Genomic DNA, 21372 nt, shown 5'->3' with positions numbered 1-21372 from the left:
ATCAATCTTAATTTCCACTGGTGACTCACCAGTCTAAAACATTTTTTTTTTTATCAGGGAATGAACTCAGGGAGCTTAACCACTAAGCCACATTCCAAATCTTTATTTTGAGACAGAGTTTCACAAGTTACTTAGGGCCTTACTAAATTGCTGAGGCTGGCTGGAAATTTGCCACCCTCCTGCCTCAGTCTTCCAATTCACTAGGATTACAGGCATAGGCCTCCATGCCCAGCTCACCCTCCGTTACATTTTACTCTTGATCTGAGTCCACAAAGACAGAGCCTTTGAAATGGAATATCCCAACTAGGTATGGTGGTGCATACCTGGAATCTCAGCAATTGGGGAAGATGAGGCAGGAGAATCATAAATTCAAGGCCAGCCTGGACAACTTAGTGAGACTTTGTCTTAAAATAAAATTCAAAGGGCCAAGGATGTAGCTCAGTAGTAAAGCATTTGCCTAGCTTGCACAAGGCCCTGGGTCTGATTTTCAGTACCAAAAAAAGACAAAATAAACAAACAAAACAAAAAGAAATACCACTCCTTTTATATCTCTAATATTAGGCAAAAATAACAGGATTCTGAACAACTTAAAGTAATGGAAATTACTTAGAGAAAATGACAGTTCAAGGAAAGAATTTTACCTTCATAATTACTGATGTGCAGAGAGAGATTCATGATAATGAATTGATGTGCAGAGAGAGATTCATGGGCTGGAGGTGTGTAGCTCAGTGGTAGAGGTCTTGCCTGGCATACTGAAAGTCCCGGGTTTAATGCATAGCAACACATAAACACACACACAAAGGCACATTACAAAATAGCAATTTTTGTCTGCAATGCAAAATTTTATATCATATATAAAGAGGGAAATATAAGACAGGGCAGAATCTGAAAATATACTCATAAAAATGTTAATAATAGTTAATTCTGAATAGACAGCTCCTAGGGGATTTTTAATTTTTGCATTATTTTTTTCTTTTTTCCTGATGTACATGTTTTACATTTGTTTAAAAAGATAAGGCAATACAGCTATTTTCATTTTGTAAAACTCAAAATGTTAAACTACTTCTTACTGCACTTAGAACCTTGAAGAGCTACTTAACCAACTCACTGGCTTCTCACCTTTTGGGGAGATAAAAAGGCAGAATGAAGAGTGGAGGAATTTAATTTCTTCACCAAAACAAATCAACAACAAATACTTATGTGTTATAACATCGACTTTATTGAGTGGGTCACATTAAGGCTTCCATATTCTTTGGCTAATCAACAACTAGTACATAGCAGGCTTCCTTCAAGGTCAGCTCTCCCCTTCCCATTACAAGTTCATTTCCCTCTCAGAGTGCTCACTAGAGCGCTTGAGGATAGTGAGGGAGATTTTCCTTCCAGATCTCCACACTCCATTTCTCTAAGTTATAATATTTTTTTTCTGTGTCCAATTTTTCTTCCTTTTCTACTTTTCAATCTTTCTAGTCCTCCTTTCTGGGTTTTGCCCCCAGATGTTTTAGATAATTTACTCAAAAAAATGAGTATTTGAAAACTGTGACTGTCTCCAGAGCTGAAACAAGCACATACCCAGTGTTTCAGTTATCTATGGCAGAATAGCCCACCCCCCAACCCCCACCCCTGGGCCACTCCTGCCCAAAAAATCTGTGTGGAGGTAGCGGGAAATGCCTCCTGGGTTGCTCTTCTGACTATTGTCCATGATTCTATGGGTCAGAGTCTGCAGGGAATGGCTCATCTTTGCTCCGTGTAGCATCAGTTGGGCCTGTGTGACAGCTGCAGGGTCTCAGGTGGCTCTTCTCACACATGTGGAATTTGGCTATTGATCAGGGTGCCCTAGTTTCCTCCTGTTGTTCCAATTAGTCTCTCATTATTCTACAGGTTAACCTGAGTTCCCCTGCCCAGTGGATGATTCCAAAGGGGATGAAAACAGAACCTTCAAAGTCCTAAGACCTTCAAGTCCCACAGCACCACCCTGATTCTACCAGTCAAAGCAAGTCACACCCAGAATCAAGGGGTGGGAAAACAGATTTCCCCTCTTGCTGCAGAAATAGTGAAGGTTATGCAGGCAGAAGGAGTTGTTGTGGACATCTTCAGGAATAATTCATCTAATATAGAGAGTTCAAGATTAAAAAAAAAATTAAATGAGCTTAACAATCATGGTAATAATAATAATATCACCAGTGAGAGGTTTTTTGTTTTTTTTTTTTTTTTCCTACTGACACTTCCACTTTCAGCCCTCATTTGCCTCTCCTCTCCTCTCTGTGTCATATTAGGCCAGAAAATCATGAGTTCTTGCTGTATTACCCTTGTCTCCCTCTTCCTTCACGTGCATTCCCCAGATGCTCACTCTTACTCCTCTGCTTTTCTCTGGTTCTTTCCTTTTCTTGGAGGATTTCATCTGCTCCCCAGGCTTCAACTGCCACTCTACTCTGAAGACTCCCGAATTTTAATTTCCAGCCAGCCTGAAACTGCAAGTGCCTCTTGTATGTCTCTATTTGGATATCTCACAGGTAACCTCAGCTTTGTGTGTCCTAAACCAATTTGGCATTTTTATTTTTTATTTTATTTTTTAGTTATCGGCGGACACAACATCTTTGTTTTGTATGTGGTGCTGAGGATCAAACCCGGGCCACACGCATGCCAGGAGAGCGCACTACCGCTTGAACCACATCCCCAGCCCCCCAATTTGGCATTTTTTATCCCCCAAAGCTACTTATTGTTCTGTTACCCTTTCTCAGACAATGGTGTCCTGTTTCATCTAGTGAACCAAGTAAGAAACCTGGCAGTGTTCTTCAACACTCTCCTCTTCCTTGTGCCCCAATCCAGCTACCAGGTCCCACCTGCTCCTGAAATCTTTGTTCCAGCCTCTCCATGCCTGCTATCATTTTCTTAGTTCAGGCTGGCTTCATCTTTGCTGCCTACATTACTTCAAAAGCCTTGTCACTGGTGTTAGTCCCACCCTCAGCTCCATTCTTAACACTGGGCCACAGTGAGCTCCTTATGCCATCATCCCTTGCTAACACTTGTTAGCAAGAGTCCTTGGGATAAAAGCTCTACATTAAAAAAAAAAAAAAAAAAAAAAAAAAAAAAATTGACATCCCTATGGCACACAAAGGCCCCTTATACTCTGGGCTGCTTTCCTTAAAGACTAAGCACTTCACCCTGCCTCTCGAATTGTAATCCAGATAATTCAGAGCATCCTGAATGTTCTCTACTCTCTACCTCCAACCAACTCTCCCAGGTTAGAGATCAACTGGGGAGAGCTAGGCACAGTGGGGCATGTCTGTAATACCAGTGGCTCAGGAGGTGGAGGCAGGAGGATCCCAAGTTCAGAGCCAGCCTCAGCAACTTAGGGAGGCCCTGAGCAACTCAGTGAGGCCCTGTCTCTAAATAAAATATAAAAAGGGCTGGGGCCATGGCTCAGTGGTTAAGTGCCCCTGGGTTCAATCCCTGGTGCCAAAGACACTAGGACCTCTCCTTGAATTCTGAAGAAAACCAATGTCTCATACCATGTCCTGTAAATTCTACTTGTCTTTGTCTCCCATCCAAGCTTCTTTAGAATAGGGACCTAACTTCACTGCTTTTGTCGCAGTCCCTAAAACCCATATTAGATGCTCAACAAATATTTGTTGAATGGAGTGGACTAATGAACAAAGGCATGAGCAATGCAGTGTTTATCTCATAGAGATGTGAAAATGTACCACATGCTAGAGAAACAGGTGTCATGGGCTGTAGCTGTGGGTAAGTGAAGGTCTGGGTGGAAGATGAAGTTGGAAGGATTGGGAGAGTACTTGGGGACAGACTAATAGCTCAGGATGGGATGGCCCTTTATCTGCTGACAATGGGAGTCAAGGATCATTTTTAAGTAGGGAGTGTCATGACTGGATTATGGTTTAATAAAGCCATTCTTGGTAAGGAGTTCGGCACTGAAAAACAGCTGGTGTGTGGGTGGACGTTGGGAAGGGGAATTGTAGGTCATTTAATCCAAGCAAGATCTGAAGATAGGTTGACCTAGAACAACACTTGAACAGTAGAAATAGTAAGAAAAGACACTTCTATGGCAAAGCTGCAGGGACCTGGGGACTAACTGGATCTCGGGGCTTTGAGGGAGGAAGGTGAACGTTGGATGGGTGACAAGGAACCTACCCAGGTGTAGAAACAGCAATTTTAGTTTTGGTGATATTGAGTTTGAGGTGCCTGAGGGACCGCTGTCTCTGGATCTCTAGAAATTGTGCCACTACCACCCTGTTCCTCCTACCCCTTTCTCTTTTCTTTCCTCTTCTGAATCACTCCCAGAAGTCATGAATGCTCCCAGCTGCTCAGCACCCTGGGGCACCATGCTGGCAGGCCCCACATTCCTGAGGAAGGCACTGGGTTTAGGCCTGGAGGGTCTGGCGTGGCCACTCCAGGGAGGCAGCTCCCTGACAGGAAGGAAGGCTGGCCTGGCGGCTGGGCACACACAGGAGCTTCCTTTGCTGCAGCAGGTGCCCAGGCCAGCTGCTCCAGCCCCTCAGGCTCAGATCAACAGGATGGGACAGCCCAAGCGGAAGGAAGCCTGCAGGGAGGGACACCCCTGCAGACAGAAGCAGGGGTATGGGGTGGAGGGAAGCAGGAAGAGCTGCCTGGGCTGCTGAGCTGGCACTCCTCCAGCAGATTCAGGAGAGGCGGTGACAGGGGGAATCACTCAGTTCTCATCTCCCACCCGGGTCCTCTCTGGCCCTGGCCAATGGTATTATTACTACTGTTGGCTAGCTTGGGCTTTAGGCATACCAGAAGGAGCCACTGGAAGATGTTCATAGATTATCAGTTTCTAAGAAAAATAATTCCATCCTATGCTCATTCTGAGGTTATTGGGAAAGAACTTGCATTACTAGCCTTTCAATTATGCAGAGAAATTAGACAGCTAGCAGGAAGGGCAATGAATCCCGACAGGATCGGCCTGTCCAGAGGAGAAGATAAACCTCCGGTTTGCTTTAAGCCGGGTTATCACTGCCCTGTTCTCCAACAGCTGCTGTGAACCCGCACAAATGGTCAAAAGGAAGGGGGGAGGGGTGAATAAGGAACTAAACCAGAGCCACGGCTGTCTAACTGGGAGTTCCCAGCCTCTGCCCGGGCTGCAACACACAGGCGATTTTCCTTTCCGAAACCCAGCCTGTCAGAGGCAGGCTGGGGGATAAGGTTAGGGTGGGGGTTTCGGGGGCGCGACATGTGTCTTGGACCTGGCCAGGGACTCTACCTCCAGGCGCTCTCAGACTGCAGGCTCCTCCTCACCCCATCCCCACAACGCGGTTTCCAGGCAGGGCGTTTCCGAAGGCCCCGGTCCGGGGTGTGGGGGTGGGGTGAGGAAAGTGGGGTCTACCTTTGAAACAGCTTGTAGACTGTAATTTAAACTTCGACTACACCGAAATCAAACTCGATTCGCAGCGGAGTGTCCGCTTCTGAGAAAGATTTAAGAAAAAAAAAAAAAAAAAACGGGTCTAGGCTCCCGGCTACGCCGCTGGCCCTGTTGCCGGGGCTTCCTGCAGTCCCCAAGCCAGCCTCTCGGTCGCTCAGGAGGAGGGATGGGCGGGGCGGGCAGGAGCTGGCAAGGCTGCCGGCGCCGCAGATGGGGAGGGCAAGCCTTTGCCGGCGGCCGAGTGTGGGCGGGGGGTGCGCGAGCAGGTGTCTGTTCGACTACAGGGCTCCCCGCCTCCCGCGCGGCCCTGATGCTCCCCACGGTTTAGCGAGGCAAAACCCAGCAAATGCTCCAGATATGCAGCTCAGTCGGTCACCGGGCTCCGCTTTCTCGCTAGACGCGCAAGAGGACGGCACTTTCAATGCAAATCTCTTGGCTCTGGCCCCTTGGCTTCCAGCCGCGGCCGCCCCCGCCCGCTCGGCGTCCCGCCCACTCCGTGGCGGGCTAAGACCCGGCCCGGCGCGAAGGGGACGGGGCGGAGCGGGCATCCCCCCCCCCACGAGCCCGGCCCTCCGCAGTGCCTGGGTGCGCCTCCCCGTTAGGCCTCCGCCCGCTGCACACCCCCACCCCAGGCTAGGGAAGAAGACAAGCGGCGCGGGGTAGCGAGGGGTGAGGGGCGTCACTGAGTCAGGTGGCCACGGGAGTTCCCCAGGGCTGAGCCGAGGGAACACGCTGCCGGGGGTTGTGTACACGCTCCACTGACATAGCTTCACGCTGCCGGGCAGCCGCTGATCACGCGTGGCCCCGGGAGCCCATTGGCCGGTGCCTCACACACCTTTGCTGCTGATTGGCCATCCCCAGGCTCCGCCCCCACCCCCGCCCGCGGCGCGGGGCAGGCAGAGCGGCTACCTGAATGGGGAGGGGGCAGACGGCGCGGAGCGCAGCGGCGGCGGGAGCGGCGTCGAGTGTCTCTGTGCGCCCGTCTGTGGCCAAGAAGCCTAGCAGCCCAGCAGCCAGTCACTTCGCCGCCTGCGTCCAGGCAGCCAACCATGCTCAACTTCGGCGCTTCTCTTCAGCAGGCTGCGGTAAGTCACCTGGGGATGCCCCTGTCCTTCTCTTCCTTGCAGTGTCTGAGGACTAGCGGGGTGCGAACCCTAGCCCCAGACATCAGCCACGCCTGATAATCTGGGCTGTAGCAGAGTCATAGGGAAGGGAATTCCTGCTTGCAGGCTGTGGGCATTAGCGAGGGCATGTGTGCTGCAGAGAGGGTCGGAAGATGCGACTGGGACCTCGAGACCGGGAAGAGGGATTATGCTCCTAGGTGTACTGAAGAACAGGGGCAGCTCCGCTGGGAGACATAAGGAGGCTCTCGAGGGGGTAGTGGGGAGGGGGCTGCTGCTCTGGCACCGAGGTTAGGGGAAAATGTGAGGTAGTTAAAGAGGAGGAAGGGGGTACCCTTCACCTGGCTCTAGGGAGAGATGCCCCTGTCTGCATCAGGAATGCGACCCAGGGTAGGAAAGGGCTGCTCGCAATCTTTCGAGGGGCTGGTGTCCAGAGAAGCAGCAAGAAGGCTGCTCATCGTAGGGGGTCTGAATGGAGTCTTGCAGGACAGAGACTGCCAGCTGAGGACCGCCGGAAGGGGGCTGCTCAGTAGATGGCCAGATAGCCCGGAGCTGGGGGAAGGGGCGCCCGGTATCGGCGCGGGGGATGCCACGCGGGCCCTGCGGTCGCCTAGGGGGACGAGGAGCCCCCGCAGACGTCGAGAGGGACTCCCATCTCCGGCGAAGGCAGGTGGCCGCCTTCTGACGACTCCTCGGAGGGGGCAGGGAGTTGCCTCCGGGGTCGAAGGGTGGGGGAACAGGATCAGCAGCTGGGCGGGAAGGTGGGCGGGGGAGCTGGGGCTGCGAGACTCGGGGGCTGCGTGTTAAGGCGGGAGCTGTGGGCCGTGGGGGCCGAGCGTCTGGAGCCAGGGCCTGTGGGGGCTGCACGTCTGAGAACTCGCGGCGGCGGGCGAAAGCTGCCGGAAACCGCGGGGAGGGGGCGCCGCGTCTGCGGGGAGAGACGGGGTGGTCTGAGGTCCTGCGGGCCGCGTGGGCGGGAAGCGCCTAGGGCTCGGCCGGCTCCCCGGGGACTGCAGGCGGGAGGAGGGCGGCGGCCAGGCTTCCGCGGGGACCCAGCTCCTCCTTCCGCAGCTGAGGCGGAGGCCGGGAGCGGGTGCGCCCGGGGAGCTCCTCGTCCCCGAGTGACCCAGCCCCGGCCCCCGCCAGGGGCGGGAGCGAGGCTCGGCCTCGCTGTCTGTTCCTAAGGGAACCGCGGCTCAGGAGAGCTGGAAGGGGCGGGCGCCTCCTGAGCCGGCGCCGCCCCGCCCCTCCCTCTTCTCTCCCCTCCTTTCTCCTCCCCTCCGCTCTCCGCCTGTCTCCTCCTTCGCTCCCCCGCGGCCCGGCGCGCACTGTCGGGTGGTTGGCGGGTGCACCCACGGCCCCTCCCCGCCGGCGTAAGGGCGGGGGCCCCGGCTCAGGAAGTAGGGGAAAGGTGACGGCGCGGCAATTCCCAGTTCACGTTTCCTGAGCCGCCGCGAGCAGCCGCTGATCACGCTTTGTTCACATGCCTCGCCCCCTCCTCCCCCACGCCCCCGCCCTGGGCCTCACAGCCAATCCGGGGCCGGGCCGCCGGCCGGCTGGCCAATGGCGGGGGCTGGGGCGCGGGGACGTGCGCGCGGTGAGGAATGTTCCCAGTGACTCACCCGCAGCTTCATTGAGGTTGGGGCGGCCCCGTCGGTCCCCGCCAGCGAGGATCTCCCCCGCTGTCCGCCTCCGCCCCCCGTCTGCCTCCCTCACCGGAGCTTCCCTTTCCTGCCCCACTCCCTTTCCTCCCCTCCGTTTCCCTTCCTACCTCTTAACGGCTCACGCTCTCCTTCCCCCTACTTGCCTTTTTCCCTGTCTTTGCATTGGTGTCTTGAGAAGGCTTTTGCATATACAGACTCTGCCATTAAAGCCTACATAAATGCGAGCTCGATTATGCAATTTTATTGTTAATGATATTTCATTTTCTTCGGATATCGGTGGGAAGGGATCATGCATTTTTTAAAACAAGCTTTGAGAATAATACCTGATTATCCAGTTTTTAGTATTGCATTTGCTGGTCATGATTTTTTCCTAGCAAATAATGCATTGAGTTAAAAAAAATAGATCCAGTAAAAGGGTACATAGTCATGAAGAGGTTGAAACTTGACTAAAATTATGCTTGGGAAATTTCCCCACATATTTCACTTGATCTCTAAGATAATCAAGTTTTCAAACAATTTCACTTGGAAGAAACCCTGGTGATCCCTGATTAGGTCGGACACATAACAGGCCAGAGCTCTGTCCACTATATAAGAAGAAAGTTTTGGCTTTTACTTTTTTTCCCCTATTAGGAATTTTTACCTCACAAGCCTTGTAGCATATCTGTAGTGTTGAGAAGAAAGAACTTTTTTTTGCAGAGACCTTCCTTAGTTGTCTGATCTTTGTTGTAGATGACTACTCTACAAAAACTGTAAGACACTTTTTTTTTTTTTTCTAAGTTAAGTGCTTCTCTTTTAGAACACAAAGCACTGAGAACTCTGGTCTTAGTCCCTTTAATGGTAGTATGGTATTCCTTACAAGGATGTCAGTGTTTGGTGCAAACTAAATGAGGAGAAGAATGAAAAAGATTTTATGACCATGAAGTCTGGGTCACCTGACAAGTGTAGCTGAACTTTCTAAGTATTTCTATTTCAAATTCTAACTTGGAGAGTTGTGCAAGTTGAAAATAAAAAGCATTAGTACATTTCTCTGTTTCATTTTGAAAGATAAAGTACACTTATGAGCTTTAATCTTTTTATTTTTATAGGAGGAAAGAATGGAAATGATTTCTGAAAGATCAAAAGAGAATATGTATTCCTGGAACAAAACTGCAGAGAAAAGTGATTTTGAAGCTGTGGAAGCACTTATGTCAATGAGCTGCAGTTGGAAGTCTGATTTTAAGAAATACCTTGAAAATAGACCTGTCACACCAGTATCTGATATGTCTGAGGAAGAGAATCTACTTCCAGGGACACCTGATTTTCATACAATCCCCGCATTTGTAAGTATTTTAAGATGGATGTTATTTCTTACAAATTTACCTAATTAACTCTTAATTTCTCACACCATTTCTTGTATGTTTCTCTTTAGTGTTTGACTCCACCTTACAGTCCCTCTGACTTTGAACCTTCTCAAGTGTCAAATCTGATGGCACCAGCGCCATCTACCGGACACTTCAAATCATTCTCAGATGCTGCCAAGCCTCACAGTGCTGCACCTTTCAAAGAGGAAGAGAAGAGCTCAGTATCTACCCCCAAACTCCCCAAGGCTCAAGCAACAAGTGTGATCCGTCATACAGCTGATGCCCAGCTGTGTAACCACCGATCCTGCCCTGTGAAGGCAGCTAGCATCCTCAACTATCAGGACAATTCTTTTCGAAGAAGAACCCACCTAAATACTGAAGCTGCAAGAAAAAACATACCCTGTGCAGCTGTGTCACCAAACAGATCCAAATGTGAGCGAAATGCAGTGGCAGATGTTGATGAGAAAGCGGGCACTGCACTCTATGACTTTTCTGTGCCTTCCTCAGAGACAGTCATCTGTAGGTCTCAGCCAACCCCCACTTCCCCGCAGCAGAAGTCTGTGTTGGTCTCCCCACCTGCGGTATCCACGGGGGGAGTGCCACCTATGCCCGTCATCTGTCAGATGGTTCCCCTGCCTGCAAGCAACCCTGTCATGACAACAGTCGTTCCCAGCACTCCACCCAGCCAGCCACCAGCTGTCTGCCCCCCTGTGGTATTCATGGGTACTCAGGTTCCCAAAGGCGCTGTCATGTTTGTGGTACCCCAGCCTGTTGTGCAGAACCCAAAGCCTCCAGTGGTGAGCCCCAATGGCACCAGACTCTCTCCCATTGCCCCTGCTCCTGGCTTTTCCCCTTCAGCAGCTAAAGTCACTCCTCAGATTGATTCATCCAGGATAAGAAGTCACATCTGTAGTCATCCAGGATGTGGCAAGACCTACTTTAAGAGTTCTCATCTAAAGGCCCACATGAGAACACATACAGGTACCTACCATTGGTTGTTTATGTCTTTAAGATGAATGTAAATGAAGAGGTGTCCCCCCACATTAGATAACAAATACAGACTAGGCATATTGAAGTCATTTCAGTGGGTGATGTTGATTTACCAGTGCAAGGTCCACTGAAAGACTTCCTTAGTGCTTTTGTTTTATTCTCAAATTATTTTTATTTAAATATCTGAATAGTTTTCTTTAACAAAGTATCTTTAAAACCATTAAACCTTATTGAGGTTAGAAAGCCTTTTTGGTTTCAATTTTTATTGAGGGGAAATTTCATAAATGTGATGAGTGAAAGTTGAAAATGTATAGTTTATTAACTTAATATTCGAAATATATCTCATACCTTTAGATATGGTTGAACATTAAATTTTAAAGATTTAATAAATGTATATTAATAGTGCTCTTGATTTCTTTGTCTTAGGGGAAAAGCCTTTCAGCTGTAGCTGGAAGGGTTGTGACAGGAGGTTTGCACGTTCTGATGAACTGTCCAGACATCGGCGAACCCACACAGGCGAGAAGAAATTTGCCTGTCCCATGTGTGATCGGCGGTTCATGAGGAGTGACCATTTAACGAAGCATGCCCGGCGTCACCTGTCAGCCAAGAAGCTCCCAAATTGGCAAATGGAAGTGAGCAAGTTAAATGACATTGCTCTCCCTCCAACTCCTGCACCCACACAGTGACAGATTGGAAGGTGAAGAATCAGAACTAACTTTGGTCACAGCCAAGAACCAGTGGTGGTATCCAAATGCTTCCACTGCAAGTCTGTGGCCCTCCAGTGGGGGCTAAAAGCAGAAGCCCCACAGCCTGAGGTGAAGGCCCAGCCTGGGTTAGATGACAAGAAGTGCTTTCAGCCACAGGCAGGTCACAGAACGGCAGGTTTCATTTCTTAAAAGAGAGATGAGAGGGCTTTTATTCCTTTGAGTATTTTTTGAAGGTTTCAGATGAGGTCAACACAGGTAGCACAGATTTTGAATTTGTGTGCACATTTGTTACTTTATTTTTGCTGTTTATACTTGAGACCAACTTTTCAATGTGATTCTTCAAAGCACTGGTTTCAAGAATATAAAGACTAGAAATATTACGGTACGGAATGGAGATAGAAAATCAGTTTTATTAGGTAAATATTGTCATCTTTTCCTAGAGTTATCTTGTTTGCTATTCCTAGTCTTTCCAGTCAACTTTGTGGATGTAGTTATTAAATATATTTAGAACTATCATTTTACACTATTGTTGATATTTGGAATTGAACAGCTGTACATTGCTAAAGAGGGCCCAAAGAATTGGAATCCTCATTAATTTAATTGCTTTGAAAAGTAGCAACAATTTTTTTTTTCACTTTTGTTTGAAAGTTTAACAAATGACTGTATTTAGGCATTTTATTATGCTTTGGACTTTAGTTTGCCTGCAGTTTGTTGTGTAGATTTGAAAACTGTATACCAACATGTTTTCTGTAGATTCTTAAGATACACTGCACTTTGTTTAGAAAAAAAATTTTGAAAATGAAAATATATATTGTAAAGAAGGGATATCAAGAACTTTAGATAACTCCTTGAAAAAGATGGCTTATGTCATCAGTGAAGAACCCTTATGAGAACATGGTGTGTGCTTTATTGAATTAGAAAGCTTGTGATCATTATTCACACATGGACAAATGTCCTGTTAATTTATAGGAGTTTTTTGGGGGATGTGGAAATAGGTAGGTAGAAAAATTATTAGAAATTCACTTTTGTTAACAGTATTTCTGTTATATTCTGTTGTATAGTGGATGATATACACAGTGGTTAAAACAAAAGTAAGTTTGAAATACATAGTGGAAAATGTCACTGTTATGTTCCCATTTAAAATTTTCCTATATGTTGGGTATAGATTTCTGAAGACTGGGACCCTTGGAAAACAGTTTTCCCATTAAAAAAATCCTCATGATAATTTGCACAATGTTTCTTTTGTTGTACTTTATATCTTGTTTACAATAAAGAATTTCCTTTGGTATATATAATTGGTTTGTTGCATTTGCTAAAAAACATTCTTACTCTCACCTTGATATTTATCACTCATATAATCTGAGGACTTAGTATCTGAATTTCTCTCAGGGTTTCATTCAAATATGAAACTGTAGGAGTATGTCTTTTATATGGATCTATTTAGTATACAAAGTGAGACTGGGTATCCCTGTTGTTGATGACATGTTAGCCAGTTCCAAGAAACCAACACATTTTAATTTTTAAACATTCTTGATGATTTGAGGTTGAAATTTAGCTCTGGCTTTCAGCAACCTTGTTCAGTAAGTAGCATTTAAGATAAAAAGGCTGCTACAAGTAATGAAAGTAATTACTACAAGTAATGAAACTGCTATGGCCATTGAAAAGACTGACCTGTTATCCCAAGAGTCTAGTTAAAAGACCAGTAACACCTATAACACAATAAACATTGGTACTTAAATGGAAAATACTTGTTAGTCACTCATCAGTAGGAAGGACTACAGTAGGGGTGGTAAAAGCTAGTTGGTCTATGGAATATAATTTTGCACAGTGCCCAAGTTAGCCTTTGACCAAGCAAAAGTCTGGCTTGCTATTGAACACCATGGTAAGGGGCCACGTACTCACTTATCACCATCTGTGGGACAAGTGTCTCTAGTCATCTCTGCACCTGTTGCTACTTTTCTCAGAAACTATACCACCTACATATGACACGTGCTGGAGAGAGGCCTTACAGATGTGCACCTTTGGTGATTGGAAATGTGGACCAGCCTCACTGCCCTGGAGTTACTCATGGTGGCAGGTATCAAGAAATGGGAATGGAGGAAAATGGTTGAAGGACTCTGCCTATTCCAATGCTCAGTCCTTGTGGAACTGCTATCTGTTGCTGTGTTCTTCCCAATCCTAGCTGACATCTGAGTTTTTACTTAAGATTTTTTTTTCCTCTTTCAGTACTGGGGATTTCATCCAGGGGCACTTTGCTATTGAGCCACACACCCATCCCTTTTTATTTTGAAACTGTCTTGTTGAGTTGCTTAGGGTCTCCCTAAATTTCTGAGGCTGGTCTGGAATTTGTGATCATTTTACCTTAGCCTCTGGGATTACCTTAGTCTCTGGGTTTACGGTATGCGCCAGTGCATCCAGCTCCTTAGGAATTTGGTAAGTAAATCATTCAAAAAGTATTTTTGATTTAAACGTTGATACAGGCTCTGATGTTCATAAACAAGTTGCCCCCAAACAAATAAATATGTAGTATATTAAAGTATTAATGTAGGTTTAGTTCCTCAATTTTGTTTCTTGTCTGATATGTTTAGGTGAAATTGCTGACAACCACTTTAATAATTCTTTTTAGACAATTTTAGACTTTGGCAAATTTGCAAAAATAGTTCCTATATGTATATATATATATCTTAGTTCCTATATCTTTCGTTATAGTTTCATATATAGTTCCTATATCTTTCATTCAGCTTCTAATGATAACATCTTCCATAGCCATAGCACACTAACTAAAACTAAGAAATTAAGCCAGATATGATGGTGCACACCTGTGGAGGCTAAGGCAGGAAGGTCGAAAGTTCAAGGCCAGCCTTATTCTGTACTCTGTCTCAAGAAATAAAAAGGGCTAGGGACAGGGATGTGCCTCAGTGGCAAAATGCCCTGGGTTCAAAAATCAAAAGCAAAAAAAAAAAAGGAGGGGGACAGAAAGAAAAAATTAAGAAATTATTCATATACTATTAACTAAAGAGTTTACTGGGATTTCACTAGTTTTTCTACTGTCTTATTATAGGATCTAATCCATTATATAAAATGCCACATGGTTGTCCCGACTCTCTAAACTTCAGTCTGGCAGTTCCTTGGTCTTGTCAGTAATTTTGCAAAATGTCCCTCAAGTTGCAGCTGTCTGATATTTTTTCCATGATTACACTGAGGCTATGCATTAATTGAGAATGCCACCACAGAGTAATAATGCCCTCAGCACATCATACTGGGGAAGACCTGCATTGCTGTGTTGTCAACCTCACTTGGCCAAGGTAATGTCTGCTGGAATTTTCCAGTATAAACTCACTACTTTTCTCTTTGAAATTACTAAATATTTGGAGGGAGTACTATTAAAAAACAAAACAAAACAAAACAAAACTTTATCTACTTATGCTTTTCCCTACTCATTATAGTATCTGTCTATGGATCTTGTCTGAGGTGATGATTATTTTAACATGCAAATGCTAATTCCCTCATTATTTATTCATTTTTTCTCATTTTGGAGATTGAATACAAAGATGTCTTGCCACTGAGCTACATCCCCAACTCTTATTATTATTATTATTATTTTAATTGCTCAGGGCCTCACTATTAGGGCCTCACTAAGTTGCTGAGGCTGGCCTTGAACTTCTAATCCTCCTGCCTCAATCTGCCAAGTTGCTGGTTGAGCCACCATGCCCATTTTTGATTTACAAAGATGGGAATTTTATATGGTTCAATCTCTCCTTTCTCGCTGAAATAAGAGATGTTGAGTATTAGCAATTGTACTTTTGAAAAGTTCTTTCTACTCACACTGCTCAGCATCTCTCACCTGGACCACTGCAAGCATCCTCCTTGGGCTTCCCACCTCTAGTCTTTTCTTCCTGCCATCTTGTCTCCTCACCTCAGTCTGTTAAAAATGGAAATTTGAGGGAGCTGGGGTTGTGGCTCAGTGGTAAAGTGCTTGCCTAGCATGTGTGAGGCCCTGGGCTCGATCCTCAGCACCATATATAAATATATAAAATAAGGTATTATGTCCATCCAAAACTTAAAAAAAAAAAAAAAAAAAAAAAAGTGGAAATTTGAGCCAGGCACTGTGGTGCACACCTGTAATCCCAGCAGCTCCAGAGGCTGAGGCAGGAGGATTGCGAGATCAAAACCAGCCTCAGCAATGGTGAGGCACTAAGCAACTCAGTGAGACCCTGTCTCTAAATAAAATACAAAATAGGGCTGGGGACGTGATTCAGTAGTCAAGTGTCCCTGAGTTCAATCTCCGCTTCCGAAAAAAAAAAAAGAAAAAGAAAATTTGATCACGTCATTTCCCTGTTTTTACTTCAAAAACTTCCCAGTGCTCTCACGATAAACATGGCTTAGCACAGTGCTGCCTAAAGGAAATATAATGTGAGCTACATATGTAATTTTGAAAATCTCTAGTAGAAACATTGAAAAAAGAAAAAAATTAGCATCTTAATTTAATTTAATACATCCATCACATTATTGTTTCAGCATCTAATCAATATAAAATTGTTCATGATGTATTTTTTATCTTTTTGGCACTAATCTTGGAATCCAGTCTCACAGCACATCTCAGTTGGGATGAGTCACATTTCAAGTGCTCGGACCCCAGGAGCTAATGGCTGCTCCCTGCACTGGGTAAGTCTTGAAGTCCTTGCACAACAGGCTTCCACTACCCTCTGACTCCTCTTCCCACCTTATTCTGTACTCTGTGTCCAAGCTCTGAACCTTCATATGTTTCTTTTTCTGGGAAAAAGCCCTTCCCCTGCCCTTTTACCCTGACATTTCCACTATCCTAATAATCATTACCCTTTAGTGAAATTGCTTACTGTCTGCCTTTTTTCCCTTGACTGTAAAACTCCAGGAAGACAAGGACCCTGTGGATCTTGCTTATTGCTATATCACCAGCTCCATGACACCCAGGACAGACAAAGGCAATAAAAATCTGAAGACTGCTTTTTTTCTCACTCTCATCATTCTTTGCTACTGCTGGAAGGACCATTCCACCTTCCAACCTCCTAGAGAAAGCTGGCTGGGCTGGGATTGTGGCTCAGCGGTAGATTGTGGCTCACCTACCCAGAGAGGGACCCAGGTTCGATCCTCAGCAGCACATAAAAATAAAGGCATTGTGTTGTGTCTGTCTACACCTAAAAATATATATATATATATATATATATATATATATATATATATATATATATATATATATAAAAGAAATCTGGCTGTGGGGAGTTCAGCTCAAATGCACTTTTTTTACCATGCATGGGACCCTGAGTTCAATCCACAGCACTGAAAACATCACCAACAACAGCAACAAAAATTCTCAAAGAGCCTGTAATACCAACAACTTGGGATGCTAAAGTAGGAGGATTGCAAGTTCAAGGCTGGCCTCAGCAAATTAGTGAGACCTGTCTCAAAATTTAAATATTAATATTAATAATAATAATAATAATGGCTGGGGATGGGGATGTGGCTTAGTGGTTAAGAACTCCTGGGTTTGATCTTGATCCTCAGTATTAAAAAAACAAACAAACAAACAAAAAAAAAAAAAAAAACAGAAAACAAGGCACAAGCAAAGATATTTTTAGATGTATTTAAGGACAGCAAAAGTATATAACACTGCCAGGCTGGGGATATAGCTCAGTTGGTAGCGTGCTTGCCTCCCATGCACAAAGCCCTGGGTTCAATCCCCAGCACCAAAACAAACAAACTTGCTGTTCACTGCATTTCAAAGGCAGATTGTGGGTACCCCTTACCTCCCAGAGAAGAGAAGATGGGGATGCACCCAAGGTTGAGTATCTTACTCGGAAGAAAAATGAAAGTTCTCAGGCTATCTTCTTTGACACTCAAATCCCATGACAATAATTTGATATTTGGGTTTGATTAGAATGGTCCTTTTTGGATAAGCAGTCTATCCATAAATCATTTGTAAGTCTTTGAATCTGGTGACATTTAAATTGATCATTCTTTTGTTCTAGTTGATGAGTTACAAGCGTATGCAGAAGATTTGTTCATCTAACTAAAGGGACAGGCATGGCTGGTCATGCTTGTAAATCCTGGTCTCCATCTAGTAAGCGTCTCTTTCTCTCCCCAAGGACCCACCTGTCTCATTTACACTGAGAACTAGTTTATTGCTTGGGAAAGTTGGCTTTATTATTCTAGTCTCAGTGTCCATCTTTAAAAATGGGAGCAAATACAACACATCTGCCCTATTTAGCTCGCAGAGATACTGACAAACTCACGTAAGATTATGTACACAAAAGCCCTGGAAAGTATAATACATTCTATTTTCCTGGCACTGTTGTGGTTCCCATATCCTGCAACACCTGGATGGCAGTGAATGTACTGGAATGCCCATCTAGAATGGTCACCTATTCTGGATAAGAGAAGCCACCTAGAATTGAATGATTTTGTATATATTTTTTGGGGGTGGGTACATTCCCAGAACTTTTTATTTATTATTATTAATTTTTTGACAGTGTTTTGCTAAGTTGCATATGGCATCCTTACAAGGTTGTTGAGGCTGATTTTGAACTTGCAATCCTCCTGTCTCAACCTCCCAAATCACTAGGTTACAGGGGTGTACCACCATGCCCAACTGATGACCAGATACCCAGGGCTCCTACCCTTTTACCTGCATATCTAATTGTTTGGGTGACCCCTTTATAATAAGCCCAGTCTAATAGGAAGGAAAACACAAAGGCCATGGCCATTTGCTGAACAGAGAGAAAGCATGGATACTCATCATTTTGAGATAGGGATTTAGGATAAAGAGAGAGAAATACTGAATTTTAAAGGAAATACACACAAGTTATTGAGATGGATAAGCATAGCTGTAAGTCCTGAGCAACATTCCTGTGGCCCACACCCTTGTAAAATGGGGGAAATACACAGGTGCAGAGAAAACCGCGAAATTGTGCAGCTTCATTCTAAATCCAACTCCAATATGGCCCCTGCTATAGGCTTTCCATAAATATTGGACCCCCCAGTCCAAGTCAGGGCTGCTTCTCGCTCTTGAAATAGCCCCATTCTCCCTTGAATGTGTATCTACTTTCCTAAATAAATCCATTTATGCCTTTGTCTGGCTCAGGCTGAAATTCTTTTCTGTCACGTATGCCAAGAACCCCGCATGCCTGTAGTCCCAGCAACTCAGGAGGCTGAGGCAGGAGGATCCCAAATCTGAAGCCAACCAGGTCAACCTGGGAAATTGAAGAAAACCATGTCACAGAATTTAAAAGTGGTGGTGGGGCACAGCTGGGGATGTAGCTCAGTGGTAAAATGCCCCTGGGTTCAGGCCACTACCAAAAAAACAAAAACCAAAAAACAAACAACAACAAAAAGCAAACAAGCACAAGTTTGGGCAGAGCTACAACAGAAACAGCTATATATGAGCTGAGTTCACTACTTCACCAAGTACCCTTTGCTCACCTTGTAATGAGGTGGGCTTGAGTGGATTCTCCAGAGTGAATTTAGCTAATTCATGATAAACTGCCCAATCTCAAATACTCCATCAAACTTCGTCTAAAAATGGTAGTAATTTATGCTCAGAGCTCTGAGTCAAAATCCCAGGGAACCAAGGATCAGCATGAGTAACAAAAACCTATTTCCCCCAAGGAAATGATCAGGTCACATGTGTATGGGGTCTGCCTAAATCATGTGGCTTCAAACTGATATACAAAAAAAGTCGCAAGAAGCACAACTCTCTTGTCTTTGGCTTGTTCTAGAAGAAAGAATAAAATGAAATGGTGCTATCTGTTGTTTTAAACTTCTACTGCCAGTTGGCATCCTGCTCTTGACAGAGATTTAGAAATTCATAGCTCTCTCTTCAGTGGATGCTAACAATCCCAGTTTGACCTGGATTAACCCGCTTGGCAGTAAGATGCTGAAAGAGGGCAATGCTCCAAAATAGAAAAAGTTGATACTTTTGAAAAAAAGAATTTCTTGGAAAAATTCAATTTTTATTTCTAAGCTCAGTTACTGGTGAGTGAAGGCAACGCCTAGGTTTGAAAAAAAATCAGTATGAAATTCTGGGAAGAAAAAGAAAAGTTCAGAAATAACACAAAATGAGAAAGAAATGACCCAGTGGTAGGCGTTGGTAGAAGTAGTTTCCTATTTCTCTGATTAGATTATAAGAACCTTGAATATCGATTTCAAAAAGGCACCTTTTTAGTTTGCACAGTCTCATTGAAAAGATAAATACAAGCATTGGGTATTTGTTACCAGCAGACGGAGTAAAACAAGGTGGCCTTGGGAAAGGAAACTTCTCCTGGGGTCACGGGGCCTGTGGGTTGATATCAGTTCTATGCCAACCTTAATCATGCATGAAGCAAGCAATTAACTATTTCATGACTTTGTTTTATTATCTATAAAATGGAGATTATAAGGCTCATCAGATCTGCTTTCCAAGATAGAATTAGGTTTGAAAACTGTGGCAAAGATAATAAACTTGAAGAGGGTTACAGGATTCAGTGATGGACCTTGCATGGTCACTACTCAGATCAATATCAGGACACAAAAGGCCCCTGTAGCCAGGGCCCGTAATCTAGTGTTAGGATAGCAATTGTCATGATATGATCCCTGTTGGAAAGGAAGGTCAAATTTCAATGTTCACAGTATTGGGATGAAGGCATGTGGTGCCTGCTTCTAAGATGGCAGTGATTTTTGCTTTGGTGCTCCTGTCCTCGTGAAGCCTCCCCTTTATTGACAAGGGCTTAGCTGTGTGACCCTGAGGATGTTACAAAAATGACACTGTGCCATTTCCAGAACTGCTCATAAAAGACACTGTGGTGCCAGTCGCTGTGGCCCACTCCTGGAGTCCCAGCAACTCAGGAGGCTAAGGCAGGAGAACCACAAGTGTTGCCCAAAGCTCGGTCCTTGTCCCCAATGCCAATCCAATAATGAGGACATGGTTTTGAGAAAAAGGAAAAAGAGTCTTTATTGCTTTGCTGGCAAAGGAGAAACACAGGGAACTCCTGCCCCAGAGGTTGTGTTCATCAGAGAGAACAGGGGACTTTTGAAGAGGTGACTCAAAGGTGTTCCCTGTCCAGAGTTGTAATTCATTTGTTAATTTGGGAAATAATAATTTCTGGGATCTTTGGGTGCCATTCCCAAGTCTGAATTATTTCATTCCTATGATGGGTGTGTGCTCAAGGACAGGTAACTGTCTCGGATGGGGAAGAAAGTAATACTGTTTCCCCTGAGATTAGGGAGGGTGGGAGGATGACAAAGGAGAAGGAAGTGAGGAAGGGAAAGAAACATGTCTATTTTAAAAATGAGTTTCAAGCTGTAATGCCTGTAATCCCAGCAGCTCAGGAGGCTGAGGCGGGAGGATCACCAAGTTCAAAGCCAGCCTCAGCAATTTAGCAAGGCCCTAAGCAACTTAGTAAGACCCTGTAGCAAAATAAAAAATAAAAAGGGCTGAGGATGTGGTTCAGTGGTAAAGAGCTCCTGGGTTCAATCCCCAGCCCTGAGAGAAAGAAAGAAGAAAAGGACAAAGAGCATGTGGTTTCCAACTTGTTTCCTCTTGGGTCATTCACTGAGGGAAAGCCAGCTGCCACCCTGTGTGGACACTCAAGCAGGTCACTGGGGAGGTCTCCATGGTCCGGAACTAGACCTTCTGCCAACAACCAGCGCTATCACACTAACCACGTTACAGCCACATTGGAAGCAGATCCCCAGCCTTGGTCCCGTGATGTGCAGCCTTAGATGGACATTTTGACTGCCACCTCTAAGCCTGAGACAGAACCAACCAGCTAAGCCCCAGCCCCAATCCTAACCTACAGATAATGAATGTGTATAACTGTGGTAAGCCACTACACTTTGGAATAATTTCCTAATTCAGATTTAACTATAGATAACTAATCCAAACATCAAAGTGTCCCTACAGGGCAGGCAGCAGACCCCAGGGCCTGAAAGAAAAGCCATGTTCAGTCTTGTCAGTTTCAATTGCTAACCTCTGCATTCTAACTATATATATATCATATATATTAAAAATTATATATATATATATATATATATATATATATATATATATATATATTTTTTTTTTTTTTTTTTTTTTTAAAGTACTGAGGATTGAATAGAATCCAGGGGCACTTTACAACTGAGCTACATCCTTATTCCTTTTCA

At 45.0% G+C, this 21372-nt stretch overlaps 1 protein-coding gene across 2 annotated transcripts; it reads left to right on the top strand.

The window, feature by feature from the left end:
- Positions 1 to 6330: 6330 nt before the first annotated feature.
- Positions 6331 to 12512, top strand: Klf10 (KLF transcription factor 10). Of its 2 annotated transcripts, none has more exons than XM_076836062.2 (4): positions 6331 to 6480; positions 9266 to 9499; positions 9589 to 10501; positions 10937 to 12512. In XM_076836062.2, exons 1-4 carry the CDS (start codon positions 6445 to 6447, stop codon positions 11194 to 11196), a joined length of 1443 nt encoding a protein of 480 aa, XP_076692177.1. In that variant the 5' UTR covers positions 6331 to 6444; the 3' UTR covers positions 11197 to 12512. The 2 variants fall into 2 exon arrangements, with proteins under 2 accessions (XP_076692177.1, XP_076692178.1); XM_076836063.2 differs by lacking the exon at positions 6331 to 6480 and adding an exon at positions 7590 to 9138.
- The last annotated feature ends 8860 nt before the right edge of the window (positions 12513 to 21372 follow it).

The sequence above is a fragment of the Callospermophilus lateralis genome, chromosome 16 (genome assembly GCF_048772815.1).
Source record: "Callospermophilus lateralis isolate mCalLat2 chromosome 16, mCalLat2.hap1, whole genome shotgun sequence".
Taxonomy (NCBI): Eukaryota; Metazoa; Chordata; class Mammalia; order Rodentia; family Sciuridae; genus Callospermophilus; species Callospermophilus lateralis.
This window is presented reverse-complemented; position numbering and strand designations above follow the sequence as displayed.

Coding starts and splice junctions, on each gene's coding strand:
- Klf10 (XM_076836062.2), top strand. CDS start 6,445: ATGCTCAACTTCGGCGCTTCTCTTCAGCAGGCTGCG. Junction 6,481..9,265: donor CTTCTCTTCAGCAGGCTGCG/GTAAGTCACCTG, acceptor TTATTTTTATAG/GAGGAAAGAATGGAAATGAT. Junction 10,502..10,936: donor CCACATGAGAACACATACAG/GTACCTACCATT, acceptor TCTTTGTCTTAG/GGGAAAAGCCTTTCAGCTGT.